Source organism: Taudactylus pleione, unplaced genomic scaffold (genome assembly GCF_031769625.1).
Source record: "Taudactylus pleione unplaced genomic scaffold, aTauple2 ptg000144l, whole genome shotgun sequence".
In the NCBI taxonomy this organism is placed as follows: domain Eukaryota; kingdom Metazoa; phylum Chordata; class Amphibia; order Anura; family Myobatrachidae; genus Taudactylus; species Taudactylus pleione.
In genome coordinates, this window is record NW_028284546.1 from 365,285 (window position 1) to 390,001 (window position 24,717).

At 45.6% G+C, this 24,717-nt stretch overlaps 1 protein-coding gene across 1 annotated transcript in view; it reads left to right on the forward strand.

Annotated features, from left to right (window-relative positions):
- LOC148522685 (uncharacterized) overlaps positions 1–24,717 on the forward strand; it is a 186,866-nt gene that overhangs the window by 3,785 nt on the left and 158,364 nt on the right. Inside the window, exons 2-3 of the mRNA XM_088473893.1 lie at positions 16,557–16,678; positions 17,454–17,645. Coding sequence (XP_088330019.1) covers positions 16,619–16,678; positions 17,454–17,645 — 252 coding nt within the window. The 5' untranslated portion in view covers positions 16,557–16,618. The remainder of the gene's footprint in view (positions 1–16,556; positions 16,679–17,453; positions 17,646–24,717) is intronic.

Here is a 24,717-nt window from a genome sequence, read left to right on the forward strand (position 1 = left end):
CATACACTGTATACACAGAGGGTGTAATGTGATCCCCTATATACATAATATATCCCTATTTTATACTGTAATACCCTACATACACTGTATACACAGAGGGTGTAATGTGATCCCCTATATACATAATATATCCCTATATTATACTGTAACACCCTACATACACTGTATACACAGAGGGTGTAATGTGATCCCATATATACATAATATATCCCTTTATTATACTGTAATACCCTACATACACTGTATACACAGAGGGTGTAATGTGATCCCATATATACATAATATATCCCTTTATTATACTGTAATACCCTACATACACAGAGGGTGTAATGTGATCCCATATATACATAATATATCCCTATATTATACTGTAAAACACTACATACACTGTATACACTGAGGGTGTAATGTGATCCCATATATACATAATATATCCCTTTATTATACTGTAATACCCTACATACACTGTATACACTGAGGGTGTAATGTGATCCCATATATACATAATATATCCCTTTATTATACTGTAATACCCTACATACACTATATACACTGAGGGTGTAATGTGATCCCATATATACATAATATATCCCTATATTATAATATAATACCCTACTGTATGTACACAATATAGTATCTATATCTCTGACTGTGTAATGTGATCCCATATATACATAATATATCCCTTTATTATACTGTAATACCCTACATACACTATATACACTGAGGGTGTAATGTGATCCCGTATATACATAATATATCCCTATATTATACTGTAATACCCTACATACACTGAGGGTGTAATGTGATCCCGTATATACATAATATATCCCTATATTATACTGTAATACCCTACATACACTATATACACTGAGGGTGTAATGTGATCCCATATATACATAATATATCCCTATATTATACTGTAATACCCTACATACACTGTATACACAGAGGGTGTAATGTGATCCCCTATATACATAATATATCCCTATTTTATACTGTAATACCCTACATACACTGTATACACAGAGGGTGTAATGTGATCCCCTATATACATAATATATCCCTATATTATACTGTAACACCCTACATACACTGTATACACAGAGGGTGTAATGTGATCCCATATATACATAATATATCCCTATATTATACTGTAATACACTACATACACTGTATACACAGAGGGTGTAATGTGATCCCATATATACATAATATATCCCTATATTATACTGTAATACACTACATACACTATATACACTGAGAGTGTAATGTGATCCCATATATACATAATATATCCCTTTATTATACTGTAATACTCTACATACACTATATACACTGAGAGTGTAATGTGATCCCATATATACATAATATATCCCTTTATTATACTGTAATACCCTACATACACTGTATACACTGAGGGTGTAATGTGATCCCATATATACATAATATATCCCTTTATTATACTGTAATACCCTACATACACAGAGGGTGTAATGTGATCCCATATATACATAATATATCCCTATATTATACTGTAATACACTACATACACTGTATACACTGAGGGTGTAATGTGATCCCATATATACATAATATATCCCTTTATTATACTGTAATACCCTACATACACTATATACACTGAGGGTGTAATGTGATCCCATATATACATAATATATCCCTATATTATAATATAATACCCTACTGTATGTACACAATATAGTATCTATATCTCTGACTGTGTAATGTGATCCCATATATACATAATATATCCCTTTATTATACTGTAATACCCTACATACACTATATACACTGAGGGTGTAATGTGATCCCGTATATACATAATATATCCCTATATTATACTGTAATACCCTACATACACTGAGGGTGTAATGTGATCCCGTATATACATAATATATCCCTATATTATACTGTAATACCCTACATACACTATATACACTGAGGGTGTAATGTGATCCCATATATACATAATATATCCCTATATTATACTGTAATACCCTACATACACTGTATGCACAGAGGGTGTAATGTGATCCCATATATACATAATATATCCCTTTATTATACTGTAATACCCTACATACACAGAGGGTGTAATGTGATCCCGTATATACATAATATATCCCTATATTATACTGTAATACCCTACATACACTGTATACACTGAGCGTGTAATGTGATCCCATATATACATAATATATCCCTCCATTATACTGTAATACCCTACATACACTCTATACACTGAGGGTGTAATGTGATCCCATATATACATAATATATCCCTTTATTATACTGTAATACCCTACATACACTGTATACACTGAGGGTGTAATGTGATCCCATATATATATATATATAATATATCCCTTTATTATACTGTAATACCCTACATACACTGAGGGTGTAATGTGATCCCATATATACATAATATATCCCTTTATTATACTGTAATACCCTACATACACTGAGGGTGTAATGTGATCCCATATTTACATAATATATCCCTATATTATACTATAATGCCCTACATACACTATATACACTGAGGGTGTAATGTGATTCCATATATACATAATATATCCCTATATTATACTGTAATACCCTACATACACTGAGGGTGTAATGTGATCCCATATATACATAATATATCCCTTTATTATACTGTAATACCCTACATACACTGAGGGTGTAATGTGATCCCATATATACATAATATATCCCTTTATTATACTGTAATACCCTACATACACTGTATACACAGAGGGTGTAATATGATCCCATATATACATAATATATCCCTTTATTATACTGTAACACCCTACATACACTGTATACACAGAGGGTGTAATGTGATCCCGTATATACATAATATATCCCTTTATTATACTGTAATACCCTCCATACACAGAGGGTGTAATGTGATCCCGTATATACATAATATATCCCTATATTATACTGTAATACCCTACATACACTGTATACACTGAGGGTGTAATGTGATCCCATATATACATAATATATCCCTATATTATACTGTAACACCCTACATACACTGTATACACAGAGGGTGTAATGTGATCCCATATATACATAATATATCCCTATATTATACTGTAATACCCTACATACACTGTATACACTGAGGGTGTAATGTGATCCCATACTGTATATACATAATATATGTCTATATTATACTGTAATACCCTACATACACTGTATACACAGAGGGTGTAATGTGATCCCATATATACATAATATATCCCTATATTATACTGTAATACCCTACATACACTGTATACACAGAGGGTGTAATGTGATCCCATATATACATAATATATCCCTATATTATACTGTAATACCCTACATACACTGAGGGTGTAATGTGATCCCATATATACATAATATATCCCTATATTATACTGTAATACCCTACATACACTGTATACACAGAGGGTGTAATGTGATCCCATATATACATAATATATCCCTATATTATACTGTAATACCCTACATACACTGAGGGTGTAATGTGATCCCATATATACATAATATATCCCTATATTATACTGTAATACACTACATACACTGTATACACAGAGGGTGTAATGTGATCCCATATATACATAATATATCCCTATATTATACTGTAATACCCTACATACACTGTATACACAGAGGGTGTAATGTGATCCCATATATACATAATATATCCCTATATTATACTGTAATACCCTACATACACTGAGGGTGTAATGTGATCCCATATATACATAATATATCCCTATATTATACTGTAATACCCTACATACACTGTATACACAGAGGGTGTAATGTGATCCCCTATATACATAATATATCCCTTTATTATACTGTACCACCCTACATACACTATTTCTACTTCAGGGTCCATAGGGGGTCCACAGGGTTGACCTTGGGGTATAGGTTGGGAACCAAATCCGGGCACCACGCAGTTAAAGCTTTTAGCTCCCAGGATGCACTGGGTCCACTCTCCCTATAACCCCACCCCCAAGCCAGAGGCACCTCAGTTTAAGTTGGTGCCCGGCCGGAGTCGGGTCACCGTTAGCGCAGGGGGAGCTGATTAGCAGCCCCTAAGCTTATTTTATTTTTTTAGGGACAAAGTTTTTTCATAGACTTTGGACTCTTCAGAGCGGCAGCGTCGGACTGTCCATAGGACGTCTAAGCTGCCGCTCCGTCACCCCCGCTGGCGCTGAGACGCCAGTACAGATCTGGGGATCTCAGCGGGACCCCAGAGTCTGTACTAGCCGGACTCTGCGGGCGCCCAGGACTGCTGCCGGATCCACGGGGAGCAGGTAAGGTCGCGGATCACCGCTTGCGGTGATCCGCGCATTTCAAATGCAGTCCTGTGCCTCCGGTCTCAGGGGACAGACCGGAGGCGCCGGCAGTGGCGGCGGGCCCCCCATACCCCGTGTGTCCACTAGACCACCAGGGATTTAACGATCGGTGCAGGGAGCCGGCGTCCCGGGGGTTAATAGCCGGCCAGGGGAGGCAGCCTTCCCTGTTACAGCGGCTCCTCCCCTCAGCTCAGCGCGCCTTTCAGTATCCATAGTCTGGCGTCGCTGAGCTGCTTCCTCCGCGGGCCACGCTTCCTCTGAGGTCTCCAGCGGCCATTTTATCTCTGTGGTGCAGCAGAAATCTCTCAGGATGGCAGTGAGTCCAGTCCCCCTGCGTACCTCACCATCAGGTCAGTGTACACAGCGCTGTAGCCTTCCCAGACACTGAATCTGGGTAAGTTGCATGCAGTGTAATAGTGCAGTATATTATATGACATGTTTATGTATATATGTATATATCTGCATTGTATGTGACTTATGCTAGTGCTGACTGTACTTTATTCTCTCACCTGTCAGTGTATATCTATCCCTTTTCTTTATCTGCCCTAATACAGCTGTACTTAGGGTGGTTCTGAGACCTCACATTTATATACTTGTTAATATTTGTGTGGTTTGTCACATACTGTTGCGTGCTGCACGTTGCCATATTTTAGATGGAACTGTGTGTTGCATACGCTGAAAATGGGTCCCTGCAGCTATTTTTGGCATCAGTCAGGACCAGTATAGTGCTGCTTAATATTTCCGCCAAGATGGGTCAGATATGTCTGACCAGGAGATAGAGCGTTATACTGCACCCATTTTTACTATCCTGCAAGTCATGTGCTGCAGGTGTTAGTGCGGAGGATTTGACTCATAAAGGGTTCTGTATGTGGCGTCATCTGGTGCCGGCCTCTTTCACGACCCCCTTGGGCGGTTTGTTTTCTCGGGATCCTCTCAATTGCGGATCGCCGGGCGGGCCCCATTGTTGTACCTCACTTGGGGTTACTTCACCATACTGCCCTTTTCATCTCAGGGTATCTCGCAGCTTCTTGCACTCTTCCCCTGTGACACAGACTACCGCTCCCTGCAGGGGTTTTTTGCAGTATATGAATTCCCCCTGGTGCCACAATAGTCTGTCATTCCCCTTGCAGGGATTACCACAACAGCCACCCTGGGTGGATGTCGTTTTCTACGAAACGCTAATTGGCGTGGTTGACGCCCTGTGGTTACTTCCCAGTTGGCTCTGCCGTGAACTGGGTACTGTTCGGGGCTCTTTCCCTCTTACACGGGGGGAAGCCTATTTCAGGTATTATTATCCCTGCTTTAGGGCTGGTAGCAGGTCCATTCTGGTTAGAGTGAATGTTGACCTGCACCTGTATCATACACCCTCAGTATTGCGTGCCTTCGGGTTACCTGTTGCTGACTAGCGGGTGGATCGCATAGCGGGACTCTGGCTGTTGCCAGATAGGAGGTGTTACAACAGTGTTTGGCCTCCTGTCCCAAATTCCCTGAGGGCATCACGAGCCCCTCCTGGGGGGGATGGGCGTGTTACTCGTCTGATTACAGACGTTACTACGCCTCCCATTCCTGCGTGGTCGGATTCTTCGGATCCGTAGGTGGTAACTCTGCCTGAAATCAGTATACTTGCTTTCGGGAGTTGTTACCCATCCTACCATGGCTATAGCATGGTTGGTTAATACTATTGCATATTGGGTTGATGCATTTGTAACGTTTTTTCCCCTCCAACACGTCGGGGGTTCAAATGTATTTGGTCGCTCATGTAATATATGCAGTTGTCATAGGTGGACATGCCTATATTGGATACCAGTCTCCTAACTTTCAGAGTTCCGGCTGCGACTGTATCCTCCGTAATACCCTATGGCTGCGCTCTGAGAATGCAGAGGTGCAGATACCATCTTTAGGGTTGATATTGTTTGGTCCTGACCTTGACAAGATTGTAGTAACATTGGCAGTATTACTAACGACAAGTTTACCGCTTTCAGCTATGCACACTACAAGGCCTCAGACTAAGTCTGTTAAGTCTTTTTTGTCCTCTCGGTCAGCCTAAAGGTCTGTTTCTTCGTAGACTGTCGGCATCTACAAGGGCCGACATATCCAGTACCGAGCAGGCCTGGACTGCCAGCCGATCCTGCTTCTGAACCTACGGATATCTCTTCAGTCTGACGGGACAGGCCTACAACTGGGAGATACCGATTTTCTCAGTTCGCCCGGTATTAGTGTCAAGTTGCCGCGGCTACGTGGGTAGGAGGGTACGCCCTCTTTACAAGGGCCTTACAGATCCAGAAAGCTATGCAGTTGTTGCGGTAAGCGGAGCTAATTGGGCCATCCCCACTATCTCAGTGAGGGACTGGTTGTTCTGTTTTCTTTCTGGTGCGGTGGCTGAATGGTCCTCTTTGGCCTGTTCTCTGTCTCAATTCCCTGAACCAGTTCCTAAAGCTACCTGGGCTCAGGAGGAAATCCCTATGCTCCATCATACGATGTTTGGAACCTGGGGACTTTAGGGTATCACTGGATATACAGGACGCGTGCCTACGGGTACTTACAGAGACCTTTCCTCAGCATGGGCTGAGGTTTGCTGTATCACAGCAACACTTACAATTTTTCGGGCTCTGCCTGTTGGGACTGTCCTCAGCCCCACAGGGGTTTACCAGCGTTTTGGATTTTCTGACAGTTCTTCTGTTCAGTATATCCCAATGCTCCTGTACCTGGACGGCCTCCTGCTCTTAGCGGGATCACCGGGGTACTTTACGGCCAGGTCAGGATGACTGTGGCTTCTTCAGGGTGCAGACGTTTAATCAACGGGGAAAAAGTCCTCCCTGCATCCCTCTCTGGGTATTCTTCATCTAGGATCCCTGCTGGGTTCTCAGAATCTGAGAATTCTTCTGGCGTAAGACGGAATCTCCTCTCTTCCATTAGGAGTACATGGTTGTCTGCGCAGTCGACAGATGTCTTTACACTCTGGGATGCATGGTGGAATGGGCTCAGTTCCATTCCAGGCCTTTCCATAATTGGCTCATCTCCAGATGGAATGAGTTTTTTCTGTCGGATAACTGTTCAAACGATGATGCTCTCTCCGGAGGCAAGTCGGTCCCTGTCCGGGTGGCTATGGCCATCTCGTCCAGGGTTTTCTTTGCTAGGGACAGTGTCTGGACCGAATCCTTTTCAGTGCAGTTGGACGTCTGTCGATTCCACCCTGTCAATTAACTTACTCTGGCATAACTCTTGTTTCCCGGTGAACCTGAAAAGGTTCAGTCCGACAGGGTCAGGACAGTGGCTTCCTTTTTAGCAACACTGTTCGTTGGGTGGCAATGACAGGTATGTCACATATTCGGACATAGTCCGAGGGTCTCCTCCCGACCATCTCGGCAGCGTTCATTTCAGGAGCTCTCCATTGGGAAGCGGGAGTCCTCAGCCGTCACGACGTGCATCCCGGGGACTAGTCTCTTCCCCAAGAGAGGTTTCATCTCCTGGTGAGCAGGGGGGGCCCCCCTGAGGTGACCCTCATGGCCTTCTGACTTTATCACACTAGGGTGTTACAGTTCAGCTCTGGGGATTCTGAAGCAAACTTCAGCGACTCTTTGTCGGTGAAGTGGTCCTTCCACTTTGTGTACCTGTGTTCTCCGGTCTCCCTTCTTCCTCGAGGTCTTTGGAAGTGTTTTCAATCGAGACGGAGATGCTTTCCTGCTGGTGGCTCCTGCTTGCCCCAGATGTCAGGGGTACTTGGATCTTCGGAGTCTCTACATCGATACTCCATCCCTGATGCTTCACTGCCCGGACCTGTTGTCTCAGGGTCCTTGGTTTTGCCTTGGACCTGGGTCGTTTGTCTTTGACTGTGTCCTTACAGTGGTCTTACGGCTTCCCTGGCTTTGTCATCGTTGGAATGATTAGAGCACATGGATCAGCTTTTGCTGGGACCTACCACAAACTGTGGCAGCCATAAATCTTATGGTATTGTACCTGTCGATACAATCCTCCGGTGTCCAGGATTTCCAGATATTCTGGCATTCCTTCCGGCTGGCTTGGGTTTCACACTTGGCCTGGTCTTCCTGACAGTGCGGATCTCTACACTGTCAGTATGGTTAAGATATGGAATTGCTTCACTCTGGTATCCAGTTCATCCTTTGGAGTGTTTTCTTGATTATGCCTCCATTTGTCCTCCCTAGGGACTCCTTGGGAGTAAGTAGTGGTTCTTCGTTACCTCCGGGGACAGTCAATGGAACCGCTGGTTGTGATAGCCATTACATGGTCTATTGCTTAGGCTCTCTCTTTCTCTCAGGGTGTTTATATCAACCAGGAGAGTGTCTGAATTGGGAGCGTTCTCATGTAGCTCCCTCTTCTGGAGGGCATCATGTCAGGGTGGGAGTTGCTCTCGCCCTGTGTTTCTTCTTAGTGGTTTTCAGGTTCCATATTATTCTGGAACTTATGGTACGGCCATTCTGTCCCCAGTCCTCTCGGCTGGTGTGGCCTCATTGACTGTGGTCTGGCCTCTTTGGATTTATGTGATCCGTTCAGGTTCCTTACGGAAATCGGACTCCTTATTGGTGGTCTGAGATTTCTGGTTTTCACAGGAAAGGATGGCCGGCCTATAACCAAATGTTGACTTGGATGGCCTCGTAGGTCTTCCTCAGGGGCCTACCCATGGGTAGGCCTTCCTGTTGTTGATGCTTGTTTTTTCTCGGGCCATGTGACCCTCGTGTGCGGCTCGCTGTGGCACCTCGGCTGTTTTGCCTTACTAGGTGGCCACGTGGTCTTCTGTCCACACCTTTTTAAGGTTCTAGGCATTGGTTTCCTTTGCCTCTCAGGATGCTTCCTTTTTGGCGACGGATTCTCCTCTCAGCACAGGAGCGTCCCCACCCTTGGTTGAACTGCTTTGGGACATCCCCAAGGTCAACCCTGTGGACCCCCTATGGACCCTGAAGTAGAAAACAAGAGATATGGTAAGAACTTACCTTTGTTATCTCTGTTTCTACGAAGTCCATAGGGTCCACAGGGCGCCCGCCCTGACGCACCTGGCTTCATATGGGCTGTGTGGCTGGTCACCGGTTTTCCGTCTCCCATTTCGGTGAGTATGGTTATTGAGTGTTCCAGTTTTCTCTCTCTTTTTCTCTCCTCCTCCGGCCTTTGGCTACTTACAAACTGAGGTGCCTCTGGCTTGGGGGTGGGGTTATAGGGAGAGTGGACCCAGTGCATCCTGGGAGCTAAAAGCTTTAACTGCGTGGTGCCCGGATTTGGTTCCCAACCTATACCCCAAGGTCAACCCTGTGGACCCTATGGACTTCGTAGAAACAGAGATAACAAAGGTAAGTTCTTACCATATCTCTTGTTATACACTGAGGGTGTAATGTGATGCCATATATACATAATATATCCCTTTATTATACTGTAATACCCTACATACACTGTATACACTGAGGGTGTAATGTGATCCGATATATACATAATATATCCCTATATTATACTGTAATACCCTACATACACTATATACACTGAGGGTGTAATGTGATCCCATATATACATAATATATCCCTATATTATACTGTAACACCCTACATACACTGTATACACAGAGGGTGTAATGTGATCCCATATATACATAATATATCCCTATATTATACTGTAATACCCTACATACACTATATACACTGAGGGTGTAATGTGATCCCATATATACATAATATATCCCTTTATTATACTGTAATACACTACATACACTATATACACTGAGGGTGTGATGTGATCCCATATATACATAATATATCCCTATATTATACTGTAATACCCTACATACACTATATACACTGAGGGTGTAATGTGATCCCCTATATACATAATATATCCTTATATTATACTGTAATACCCTACATACACTATATACACTGAGGGTGTGATGTGATCCCATATATACATAATATATCCCTTTATTATACTGTAATACCCTACATACACTGTATACACAGAGGGTGTGATGTGATCCCATATATACATAATATATCCCTATATTATACTGTAATACCCTACATACACTATATACACTGAGGGTGTAATGTGATCCCATATATACATAATATATCCCTATATTATACTGTAATACCCTACATACACTGTATACACTGAGGGTGTGATGTGATCCCATATATACATAATATATCCCTATATTATACTGTTACACCCTACATACACTATATACACTGAGAGTGTAATGTGATCCCATATATACATAATATATCCCTATATTATACTGTAACACCCTACATACACTATATACACTGAGAGTGTAATGTGATCCCATATATACATAATATATCCCTATATTATACTGTAACACCCTACATACAATACATGCCATGGGGGAGCTGAGGGCCAGGTAGGAGGAATTTCCTGATGTCAGTTTGGGAGATAAAGAGAGAATAGAGTAAGAAACTGATATATTTAAGCAATGTGTTGGAAGAAGACAATGTTACAGGACTTTGGGCCTGATTCAGACCCGCTCGCTAAATGCGGCCGCTCGCTCCCTGTATATGGAAATTTTACTAAGTCACGTCAAGGCAGCCGCTCGCACGGCAAGGCATAAGCACGCCCACTATGTCTTGGCGAGTGATCACTTTGTGTTTATAGACGCCCGCCAGCTTGTCTTTAGCTGCCCACTAGTGTACGTCATCTCCCGGAAGTATATACAACCATCGGTACATCGGGTTCCATCGGATCAGACCACAGCGCTTGCGGTTGACTGTACCATACCGCAAACACTATGAGCAATATGTATTATTCAACCAGATGATGTGTACTGTGACGCTGCCTGTTAAATATGCACGCCCCAGAAACAGCACGTAAACACTCTGGCACGCCTGCATCCGCAACTCCACTCCCCCGTTACTACTGCCCTGCCCCTGTTACCACCCACAAACGGCCACTCCTTTCTGTATATGCCACTTGGCTGTATTTGCAGGGCGAGTGAGCAAAATCCGATCGCACGTACTAGTTTGTGCATGCGCACTGCAAACTAGACGCATGCGCACATTAGCAAACATCGTCTGCAACGAGCGGCCGCTTGCTAGCGAGCAGGTCTGAATCAGGTCCTGAATGTGTAAAGCAAAACTGAGGATGGGGTCAAGGATGACACCTAGACAGCAGCTATGAGGGACTGGCGAGAAATTATGTTGTCTAGTCTCCCTCACTTAGGGGTCTAGTTACTAAACTTTGGATGGAAATAAAGTGGACAGAGATAAAGTACCAGCCAACCAGCTCCTAACTGTCATTTTTCAAACACAGCCTTTGACATGGCAGTTAGGAGCTGATTGCCTTGTACTTTATCTCTATTCACTTTATCTCCATCCAAGGCTTAGTATGTAGACTCCTTACGGAGAGAAGAGCAAAGTGGGAAGATAACAATGAATTCCGTTCTGGGCATATTGAGACGCAGGAAGCATTTGACAATCCAGGGGGAGGAGTTAGAGACAGTTGCACAAACCGCACAGAAGAGAAGAAGAGCTGTCAGGGGAGGAGAAGTAGATGCGAGTGTTGTCCTTGTAGAAGTGAGGGTGAAGGCAGAAGAAGCAGATCTAAAGAGAGAAGCAAACCGCTGAGAAGGGAAGAAGGGCTGTCAGGGGAGGAGGAGTAGATGTGAGCGTTGTCCTTGTAGAAGTGAGGGTGAAGGCAGAAGAAGCAAATATAAAGAAAGAGAAGCAAACCGCTGAGAAGGGAAGAAGGGCTGTCAGGGGAGGAGAAGTAGATGCGAGTGTTGTCCTTGTAGAAGTGAGGGTGAAGGCAGAAGAAGCAAATATAAAGAAAGAGAAGCAAACCGCTGAGAAGGGAAGAAGGGCTGTCAGGGGAGGAGAAGTAGATGTAAGTGTTGTCCTTGTAGAAGTGAAGGTGAAGGCAGAAGAAGCAGAGATAAAGAAAGAGATGCAAGCCGCTGAGAAGGGAAGAATAGCTGTCAGTGGAGGAGAAGTAGATGTGAGCGTTGTCCTTGTAGAAGTGAAGGTGAAGGCAGAAGAAACAGATATAAAGAAAGAGAAGCAAACAGCTGAGAAGGGAAGAATAGCTGTCAGGGGAGGAGAAGTAGATGTGAGTGTTGTCCTTGTAGAAGTGAAGGTGAAGGCAGAAGAAGCAGAGATAAAGAAAGAGATGCAAGCCGCTGAGAAGGGAAGAATAGCTGTCAGGGGAGGAGGAGTAGATGTGAGCGTTGTCCTTGTAGAAGTGAAGGTGAAGGCAGAAGAAACAGATATAAAGAAAGAGAAGCAAACAGCTGAGAAGAGAAGAAGGGCTGTCAGGGGAGGAGAAGTAGATGTGAGCGTTGTCCTTGTAGAAGTGAGGGTGAAGGCAGAAGAAACAGATATAAAGAAAGAGAAGCAAACAGCTGAGAAGAGAAGAAGGGCTGTCAGGGGAGGAGAAGTAGATGTGAGCGTTGTCCTTGTAGAAGTGAAGGTGAAGGCAGAAGAAACAGATATAAAGAAAGAGAAGCAAACAGCTGAGAAGAGAAGAAGGGCTGTCAGGGGAGGAGAAGTAGATGTGAGTATTGTCCTTGTAGAAGTGAAGGTGAAGGCAGAAGAAACAGATATAAAGAAAGAGAAGCAAACAGCTGAGAAGAGAAGAAGAGCTGTCAGGGGAGGAGAAGTAGATGTGAGTGTTGTCCTTGTAGAAGTGAAGGTGAAGGCAGAAGAAGCAGAGATAAAGAAAGAGATGCAAGCCGCTGAGAAGGGAAGAATAGCTGTCAGGGGAGGAGGAGTAGATGTGAGCGTTGTCCTTGTAGAAGTGAAGGTGAAGGCAGAAGAAACAGATATAAAGAAAGAGAAGCAAACAGCTGAGAAGAGAAGAAGGGCTGTCAGGGGAGGAGAAGTAGATGTGAGTATTGTCCTTGTAGAAGTGAAGGGGAAGGCAGAAGAAGCAGAGATAAAGAAAGAGAAGCAAACCGCTGAGAAGGGAAGAAGGGCTGTCAGGGGAGGAGGAGTAGATGTGAGCGTTGTCCTTGTAGAAGTGAGGGTGAAGGCAGAAGAAGCAAATATAAAGAAAGAGAAGCAAACCGCTGAGAAGGGAAGAAGGGCTGTCAGGGGAGGAGGAGTAGATGTGAGTATTGTCCTTGTAGAAGTGAAGGGGAAGGCAGAAGAAGCAGAGATAAAGAAAGAGAAGCAAACCGCTGAGAAGGGAAGAAGGGCTGTCAGGGGAGGAGGAGTAGATGTGAGCGTTGTCCTTGTAGAAGTGAGGGTGAAGGCAGAAGAAGCAAATATAAAGAAAGAGAAGCAAACCGCTGAGAAGGGAAGAAGGGCTGTCAGGGGAGGAGAAGTAGATGTAAGTGTTGTCCTTGTAGAAGTGAAGGTGAAGGCAGAAGAAACAGATATAAAGAAAGAGAAGCAAACAGCTGAGAAGAGAAGAAGGGCTGTCAGGGGAGGAGAAGTAGATGTAAGTGTTGTCCTTGTAGAAGTGAAGGTGAAGGCAGAAGAAACAGATATAAAGAAAGAGAAGCAAACAGCTGAGAAGAGAAGAAGAGCTGTCAGGGGAGGAGAAGTAGATGTGAGTATTGTCCTTGTAGAAGTGAAGGGGAAGGCAGAAGAAGCAGAGATAAAGAAAGAGAAGCAAACAGCAGAGAAGAACGTTTTGAGGGACCCAGCAGATAAAGGAAGTGGAGGAGTAGATGTCTCATTTGTAGAGACACGAAGAAGCCTTCAGAAAGGTAGGATGTGAACCAGGAGGGAACAGTGCCACAACGGCCTAGGAGGTGAATGCAGAGCGTTCAAGGTTGAAGACTACGGGGTGAATTTACTAACCATTAGTTTTGGTTCTAAACTAACGTTTACCGATGAGCATTGATGACGTTTAGCTGTCAGAAAAATTACTATTTATTACCCCATTTTATTTTTGGTCCCCACTTTTAGAGGAATTCCAGCCCTGGGCTGACCAGTTTAGGGTTGGTTAATGTTATGGTAGGGGAACCCAATGTTATGTGTCTAACTGCTATTGTATTATCCCCCTGGCTGATTCAACCTGGTGCAGGTTGTTGGAGAAAAGGGGGATCCACACGTTATTTTCCCATACCATCCCAGGCTAAGAGGTTAAGGCCTAGCAATTGATTTGGGTGGGAACACCACTAATTTTTTTTTATTTTAATTATTTTTAGGTTTGTACATCTAACGAAGCCTACTCAGATCAAACTAATCTGCGCAGTGCTTCTCCCCATATGCAAGTGTATTACATTGGCAGGTTTCCTGTCATTTTGCAGTTGTTTTTTTGGTCTATTTTCAAACTGTCTATTAGTAAATCTGCAGATTTTATTCGTGTATATGTAAAAAAATTGTTGGTCCAGTGTTCTAAAGTTTTTTTGATCTGTTATCCATCTTTTTGCCTTTAGTAAATGGTCGGTTTGAAAAACCAACAGAAAATTGCCAAAAAGCCAAAATCAACCTTTAGTAATTTACCTCTAGTAGTTGCCCTTCAACTTAGCTTAGCAGTCCAACCACTGAAGCCGCCACTCGACTTAGACAATGACCTTACAATCCCACAGCAATTGGGCCATGTTGCTTTGTCATCCAATCACCTCGGTCGAGAGAAAACATTGAGGTGCAATTTCTCCCTCTGAACATGGCGTCCTGTACATCATTAGTCACAGTCGCTGTCAACGTCATACTCACGATTGCATAACTAACTTCTAGGAATGCCCACTGAAATCCACAGGTCTTGAGTCCAAATTCGCTCTGCGTCTCCTAGCAGTAACCATCAGGACGCATGCATATTGCAACTCGAATGTTCCTAAAACCATTCCTGAACAATGTTTGCAGTATGGCAGGGCGCATTATTTTGCAGAAAAGGGCTACTGCCATCAGGGAATACCGGTGCCATGAAGGGTTGTACTTTGCCTTCAACAAACTTTAGGTAGGTGGTACGGCTCAAATTACCATCCACATGAATACCAAGACCCAAGGTTTCCCAGCAGAACATTGCCCAGAGCATCACACTGGCTCCGCTGGCTGCCTTCTTCCCGTAGTTCAGTTGCAGATGGTCGAGCAAGGAGTCCAAGGAGTGAATTTGGGATAAACAGTTGTACATAAAAGCCCCCAACTGTGCCACAATTGCCTGTTCTGCCGACGCTGACCTGATACGTCGATCGGCAATCAAACCCACGGATCAGGGAAATTACACATTTAAAAATCCCAGAGTTCCCGTTTCTGACCATTTTGGGTCGGGATTGGGGAATCGAGATTTTTCAACATGTTGAATATACCATATCCCCTGACGTCGGCAGAACGGGTCATTGTGGCAATCCATTGCAGATTTTTGGGCCCCTTAAGTCACTCAAGTAGTTTGGAGACAAAAGAGAGGAGAGAAATGTTGTAGATAGATTATTTCTTGAGGATAAGGAGATATAAGGCAAAGTATCAGTGGAGAGGGTCAAGTTGACAAGGTGAACAAGGTGCATAAAAGTGTTGTGGGGGAGGGAATGGAGCATTTGGTGTGTAAAGGAGAAAGCTTGAGGGGAAGTGAAATAAAGGTATGCTCCGTAATGGTATAGTAACAACCCAGGACTGATAGTAGAATGGAGGAGAAGGTGGATGTGAGGTGCTGGATCTGGCAAGACAGATGCTGTTAATTTTGCCTTTGATGTAGTGGCAAATTCTTGAGCAGTGGAAAAAGAGAGATTTATGGGTGGACAGAAGAATTGAGTTAGTGGTGGAAGAGTATGAAAGCCAAGTTAGAGAAACTGGAAATGGCCAAACACAGTCCTGGTAGTGTCCATTGGGAGAGTGATGAAGGTCAGTGTAAGAAGCCAAATGTGAGAACCAATAAGAGGAGTTTAGTGGCGGCAGTGTCATTAAGGTTGTCGATGGGAATGATAAGATCTGCTGGAATGTGTGAGTAGAACATTGTATGGGAAGTGAGAGAGGAATTGAGGAATCTAGTAACTTTTCATAGATGATGCAAAGAGAAGACATAGGTGGTATATTTTAAAGAGAGATGGATCTATATGAATACTTAGCACACAAAAAGCCAAGCATACATCTTATTGGCCTATATCAATAGAACATACTTATTTCCCTTGGCTTCTTAAAGGTTTCACAGAAGGATGTGAATTCAGCTAAAAGTTGCATTTTTAATTGGATTACTTGAAATTTTTCTTTGTCTATTATTCTGGTTAAACATTTACATTATGCAATTTCCTTAATTGTTTATACAGGTTTTGCAAAAACAGTCACCTAAAAAAGGAGAAGAGTCCATTTACCAACTACATGCCTGAGGATGGACCATGATAAGATATTAAACCTCACACTTGAGATCATTACCCTTCTGACTGGAGAGGTGAGGATGTCACAGTGACATCACTTATATCTATAGTAATAATACAGGGACATGACTGGGGAGGTGAGGGGATCTGGGAGTGTCACAGTGACATCACTTATATCTATAGTAATAATACAGGGACATGACTGGGGAGGTGAGGGGATCTGGGAGTGTCACAGTGACCTCACTTATATCTATAGTAATAATACAGGGACATGACCGGGGAGGTGAGGGGATCTGGGGGTGTCACAGTGACATCACTTATATCTATAGTAATAATACAGGGAAATGACTGGGGAGGTGAGGGGATCTGGGAGTGTCACAGTGACATCACTTATATCTATAGTACTAATACAGGGACATGACTGGGGAGGAGAGGGGATCTGGGTGTGTCACAGTGACATCACTTATATCTATAGTAATAATACAGGGACATGACTGGGGAGGTGAGGGGATCTGGGAGTGTCACAGTGACATCACTTATATCTATAGTAATAATACAGGGACATGACTGGGGAGGTGAGGGGATCTGGGAGTGTCACAGTGACATCACTTATATCTATAGTAATAATACAGGGACATGACTGGGAAGGTGAGGGGATCTGGGAGTGTCACAGTGACATCACTTATATCTATAGTAATAATACAGGGACATGACTGGGGAGGTAAGGGGATCTGGGAGTGTCACAGTGACATCACTTATATCTATAGTAATAATAGAGGGACATGACTGGGGAGGTGAGGGGATCACGGAGTGTATGCTGTGATATCTGGTGTCTCCCCCAATACACAGGATTACACAGTTGTGAAGAAGACATCAGGTGAGTGTGAGACACCCAGCAGATGTCCCCGTGTGACAGAAGGGCTGAGCATTACCCAGAGCCCCATCACGGTGCCTCCGCCAGACTCACTGATACATGAGAGAGACAATGACCAGAAGATCCTGGAACTCACCAACAAGATCATTCAGCTGCTGACTGGAGAGGTGACTGCTGGGAAGGGGACATTATACAGTAACACCAGGGGATGTGTCTGGGTGATGACTGGAGAGGTGACTGCTGGGAATGAGACACTATGCAGTAACACCAGGGGATGTGTCTGGGTGATGACTGGAGAGGTGACTGCTGGGAATGGGACATTATACAGTAACACCAGGGAATGTATCTGGGTGATGACCGGAGAGGTGTCTGCTGGGAATGGGACATTATACAGTAACACCAGGGGATGTGTCTGGGTGATGACTGGAGAGGTGACTGCTGTGAATGGGACATTAAACAGTAACACCAGGGGATGTGTCTGGGTGATGACTGGAGAGGTGACTGCTGGGAATGGGACATTATACAGTAACACCAGGGAATGTATCTGGGTGATGACTGGAGAGGTGACTGCTGTAAATAGGACATTATACAGTAACACCAGGGGATGTGTCTGGGTGATGACTGGAGAGGTGACTGCTGTGAATGGGACATTAAACAGTAACACCAGGGGATGTGTGGGTGGTGACTGGAGAGGTGACTGCTGGGAATGGGACGTTATACAGTAACACCTGGGGATGTGTCTGGGTGATGACCGGAGAGGTGACTGCTGGGAATGGGACATTATACAGTAACACCAGGGGAAGTGTCTCGGTGATGACTGGAGAGGTGACTGCTGGGAATGGGACATTATACAGTAACACCGGGGAATGTGTCTGGGTGATGACTGGAGAGGTGACTGTTGGGAATGGGACATTATACAGTAACACCAGGGGATGTGTCTGGGTGTTGATTGCTGGGAATGGGACATTATACAGTAACACCAGGGAATGTGTCTGGGTGATGACCGGAGAGGTGACTGCTGGGAATGTGTCTGGGTGATGACTGGAGAGGTGACTGTTGGGAATGGGACATTATACAGTAACACCAGGGGATGTGTCTGGGTGTTGACTGCTGGGAATGGGACATTATACAGTAACACCAGGGGATGTGTCTGGGTGATGAACGGAGAGGTGACTGCTGGGAATGGGACATTATACAGTAACACCAGGGTATGTGTCTGGGTGATGACCGGAGAGGTGACTGCTGGGAATGGGATATTATACAGTAACACCTGGGATGTGTCTGGGTGATGACCGGAGAGGTGACTGCTGGGAATAGGATGTTATACAGTAACACCTGGGATGTGTCTGGGTGATGACCAGAGAGGTGACTGCTGGGAAGGCGACATTATACAGTAAACCAGGGGATCTGTCTGGGTGAGGACTGGAGAGGTGACTGCTGGGAATGGGATGTTATACAGTAACACCAAGGGATGTGTCTGACTGGAGAGGTGAATACTGGGAATGGGGAGTAATACAGTATGTGGATGTGTCTGGGTGATGACTGGAGAGGTGACTGCTGGGATGGGACATTATACAGTAACACCGGCGAATGTGTCTGGGTGATGACAGGAGAGGTGACTTCTGGGAATGGGACATTATACAGTAACACCGGGGGATGTGTCTGGGTGATGACAGGAGAGGTGACTGCTGGGAATGGGACATTATACAGTAACACCATGGGATGTGTCTGGGTGATGACTGGAGAGGTGACTGCTGGGAATAGGACATTATACAGTAACACTAGGGGATGTGTCTGGGTGATGACTGGAGAGGTGACTGCTAGGAATGGGACATTATACAGTAACACCAGGGGATGTGTCTGGGTGATGACCGGGGAGGAGACTGCTGGGAATGGGACATTATACAGTAACACCAGGGGATGTGTCTGGGTGATGACTGGGGAGGAGACTGCTGGGAATGGGACATTATACAGTAATACCAGGGGATGTGTCTGGGTGATGACTGGAGAGGTGACTGCTGGGAATGGGACATTATACAGTAACACCAGGGGATGTGTCTGGGTGATGACTGGAGAGGTGACTGCTGGGTATGGGACATTATACAGTAACACCAGGGGATGTGTCTGGGTGATGACTGGAGAAGTGACTGCTGGGAATGGGACATTATACAGTAACACCAGGGGAGGTGACTGCTGGGAATGGGACATTATACAGTAACACCAGGGGATGTGTTTGGGTGATGACTGGAGAGGTGACTGCTGGGAATAGGACATTATACAGTAACACCAGGGGATGTGTCTTGGTGATGACTGGAGAGGTGACTGCTGGGAATGGGACATTATACAGTAACACCAGGGGATGTGTCTGGGTGATGACTGGGGAGGAGACTGCTGGGAATAGGACATTATACAGTAACACCAGGGGATGTGTCTGGGTGATGACTGGAGAAGTGACTGCAGGGAATAGGACATTATACAGTAACACCAGGGGATGTGTCTGGGTGATGACTGGAGAGGTGACTGCTGGGAATGGGACATTATACAGTAACACCGGGGGATGTATCTGGGTGATGACTGGAGAGATGACTGCTGGGAATGGGACATTATACAGTAACACCAGGGGATGTGTCTGGGTGATGACTGGAGAAGTGACTGCAGGGAATAGGACATTATACAGTAACACCAGGGGATGTGTCTGGGTGATGACTTGAGAGATGACTGCTGGGAATGGGACATTATACAGTAACACCAGGGGATGTGTCTGGGTGATGACTGGAGAAGTGACTGCTGGGAATGGGACATTATACAGTAACACCAGGGGATGTGTCTGGGTGATGAGTGGAGAGGTGACTGCTGGGAATGGGACATTATACAGTAACACCAGGGTATGTGTCTGGGAGGTGACTGCTGGGAATAGGACATTATGCAGTAACACCAGGGGATGTGTCTGGGTGATGACTGGAGAGGTGACTGCAGGGAATAGGACATTATACAGTAACACCAGGGGGTGTGTTTGGGTGATGACTGGAGAGGTGACTGCTGGGAATGGGACATTATACAGTAACACCAGGGGATGTGTCTGGGTGATGAACGGAGAGGTGACTGATGGGAATGGGACATTATACAGTAACACCAGGGGAGGTGACTGCTGGGAATGGGACATTATGCAGTAACACCAGGGGATGTGTCTGGGTGATGACTGGAGAGGTGACTGCTGGGAATAGGACATTATACAGTAACACCAGGGGATGTGTCTGGGTGATGACTGCTGGGAATGGGACATTATACAGTAACACCAGGGGATGTGTCTGGGTGATGACTGGAGAGGTGACTGCTGGAATAGGACATTATACAGTAACACCAGGGGATGTGTCTGGGTGATGACTGGAGAGGTGACTGCTGGGAATGGGACATTAAACAGTAACACCGGGGGATGTGTCTGGGTGATGAGTGGAGAGGTGACTGCTGGGAATGGGACATTATACAGTAACACCGGGGGATGTATCTGGGTGATGACTGGAGAGATGACTGCTGGGAATGGGACATTATACAGTAACACCAGGGGATGTGTCTGGGTGATGACCGGAGAGGTGACTGCTGGGAATGGGACATTATACAGTAACACCAGGGGGTGTGTCTGGGTGATGACCGGAGAGGTGACTGCAGGGAATAGGACATTATACAGTAACACCAGGGGGTGTGTCTGGGTGATGACCGGAGAGGTGACTGCTGGGAATGGGACATTATCCAGTAACACCAGGGGATGTGTCTGGGTGATGACCGGAGAGGTGACTGCTGGGAATGGGATATTATACAGTAACACCAGGGGATGTGTCTGGGTGATGACCGGAGAGGTGACTGCTGGGAATGAGACATTATACAGTAACACCAGGGGATGTGTGTGGGTGATGACTGGAGAGGTGACTGCTGGGAATGGGACATTATACAGTAATACCAGGGGATGTGTCTGGGTGATGACTGGACAGATGACTGCTGGGAATGGGCATTATACAGTAACACCAGGGGATGTGTCTGGGTGATGACTGGAGAGGTGACTGCTGGGAATGGGACATTATACGGTAACACCAGGGGATGTATCTGGGTGATGACTGGAGAGGTGACTGCTGGGAATGGGACATTATACAGTAACACCAGGGGATGTGTCTGGGTGATGACTGGACAGATGACTGCTGGGAATGGGACATTATAAAGTAACACCAGGGGATGTGTCTGGGTGATGACTGGAGAGGTGACTGCTGGGAATTGGACATTATACGGTAACACCAGGGGATGTATCTGGGTGATGACTGGAGAGGTGACTGGTGGGAATAGGACATTATACAGTAACACCGGGGATGTGTCTGGGTGATGACTGGAGAGGTGACTGCTGGGAATGGGATATTATACAGTAACACCTGGGATGTGTCTGGGTGATGACCGGAGAGGTGACTGCTGGGAATGGGACATTATACAGTAACACCAGGGGATGTGTCTGAATGATGTCTGGAGAGGTGACTGCTAGGAAGGGGACATTATACAGTAACACCATGTAATCTGTCTGTGTGATGACTGGAAATGTGACTGCTGGGAATGGGACATTATACAGTAACACCAAGGGATGTGTCTGGTTGATGACCGGAGAGGTGACTGCTGGGAATGGGACGTTATACAGTAACACCTGGGATGTGTCTGGGTGATGACCAGAGAGGTGACTGCTGGGAAGGCGACATTATACAGTAAACCAGGGGATCTGTCTGGGTGAGGACTGGAGAGGTGACTGCTGGGAATGGGATGTTATACAGTAACACCAAGGGATGTGTCTGACTGGAGAGGTGAATACTGGGAATGGGGAGTAATACAGTATGTGGATGTGTCTGGGTGATGACTGGAGAGGTGACTGCTGGGAATGGGACATTATACAGTAACACCAGGGAATGTGTCTTGGTGATGACCGGACAGGTGACTGCTGGGAATGGGACATTATACAGTAACACCAGGGGATGTGTCTGGGTGATGACCGGAGAGGTGACTGCTGGGAATGGAACATTATACAGTAACACCAGGGGATGTGTCTGGGTGATGACCGGAGAGGTGACTGCTGGGAATGGGACATTATACAGTAACACCAGGGGATGTGTCTGGGTGATGACTGGAGAGGTGACTGCTGGTAATGGGACATTATACAGTAACACCAGGGGATGTGTCTGGGTGATGACTGGGGAGGAGACTGCTGGGAATAGTACATTATACAGTAACACCAGGGGATGTGTGTGGGTGATGACCGGAGAGGTGACTGCTTGGAATGGGACATTATACAGTAACACCAGGGGATGTGTCTGGGTGATGACCGGAGAGGTGACTGCTTGGAAAGGGACATTTTACAGTAACACCAGGGGAGTGTCTGGGTGATGACCAGAGAGGTGACTGCTGGGAAAGGGACATTATACAGTAACACCAGGGAATGTGTCTGGGTGATGACCGGAGAGGTGACTGCTGGGAATGGGACATTATACAGTAACACCAGGGAATGTGTCTGGGTGATGACCGGAGAGGTGACTGCTGGGAATGGGACATTATCCAGTAACACCAGGGGATGTGTCTGGGTGATGACTGGGGAGGAGACTGCTGGGAATGGGAGATTATACAGTAATACCAGGGGATGTGTCTGGGTGATGACTGGAGAGGTGACTGCTGGGAATGGGACATTATACAGTAACACCAGGGGATGTGTCTGGGTGATGACTGGAGAGGTGACTGCTGGGTATGGGACATTATACAGTAACACCAGGGGATGTGTCTGGGTGATGAACGGAGAGGTGACTGCTGGGAATGGGACATTATACAGTAACACCAGGGGAGGTGACTGCTGGGAATGGGACATTATGCAGTAACACCAGGGGATGTGTCTGGGTGATGACTGGAGAGGTGACTGCTGGGAATAGGACATTATACAGTAACACCAGGGGATGTGTCTGGGTGATGACTGCTGGGAATGGGACATTATACAGTATCACCAGGGGATGTGTCTGGGTGATGACTGGGGAGGAGACTGCTGGGAATAGGACATTATACAGTAACACCAGGGCATGTGTCTAGGTGATGACTGGAGAAGTGACTGCTGGGAATGGGACATTATACAGTAACACCAGGGGATGTGTCTGGGTGATGACTGGAGAGGTGACTGCTGGAATAGGACATTATACAGTAACACCAGGGGATGTGTCTGGGTGATGACTGGAGAGGTGACTGCTGGGAATGGGACATTAAACAGTAACACCGGGGGATGTGTCTGGGTGATGAGTGGAGGTGACTGCTGGGAATGGGACATTATACAGTAACACCGGGGGATGTATCTGGGTGATGACTGGAGAGATGACTGCTGGGAATGGGACATTATACAGTAACACCAGGGGATGTGTCTGGGTGATGACCGGAGAGGTGACTGCTGGGAATGGGACATTATACAGTAACACCAGGGGGTGTGTCTGGGTGATGACCGGAGAGGTGACTGCAGGGAATAGGACATTATACAGTAACACCAGGGGGTGTGTCTGGGTGATGACCGGAGAGGTGACTGCTGGGAATGGGACATTATCCTGTAACACCAGGGGATGTGTCTGGGTGATGACCGGAGAGGTGACTGCTGGGAATGGGATATTATACAGTAACACCAGGGGATGTGTCTGGGTGATGACCGGAGAGGTGACTGCTGGGAATGAGACATTATACAGTAACACCAGGGGATGTGTGTGGGTGATGACTGGAGAGGTGACTGCTGGGAATGGGACATTATACAGTAATACCAGGGGATGTGTCTGGGTGATGACTGGACAGATGACTGCTGGGAATGGGCATTATACAGTAACACCAGGGGATGTGTCTGGGTGATGACTGGAGAGGTGACTGCTGGGAATGGGACATTATACGGTAACACCAGGGGATGTATCTGGGTGATGACTGGAGAGGTGACTGCTGGGAATGGGACATTATACAGTAACACCAGGGGATGTGTCTGGGTGATGACTGGACAGGTGACTGCTGGGAATGGGACATTATAAAGTAACACCAGGGGATGTGTCTGGGTGATGACTGGAGAGGTGACTGCTGGGAATTGGACATTATACGGTAACACCAGGGGATGTATCTGGGTGATGACTGGAGAGGTGACTGGTGGGAATAGGACATTATACAGTAACACCGGTGATGTGTCTGGGTGATGACTGGAGAGGTGACTGCTGG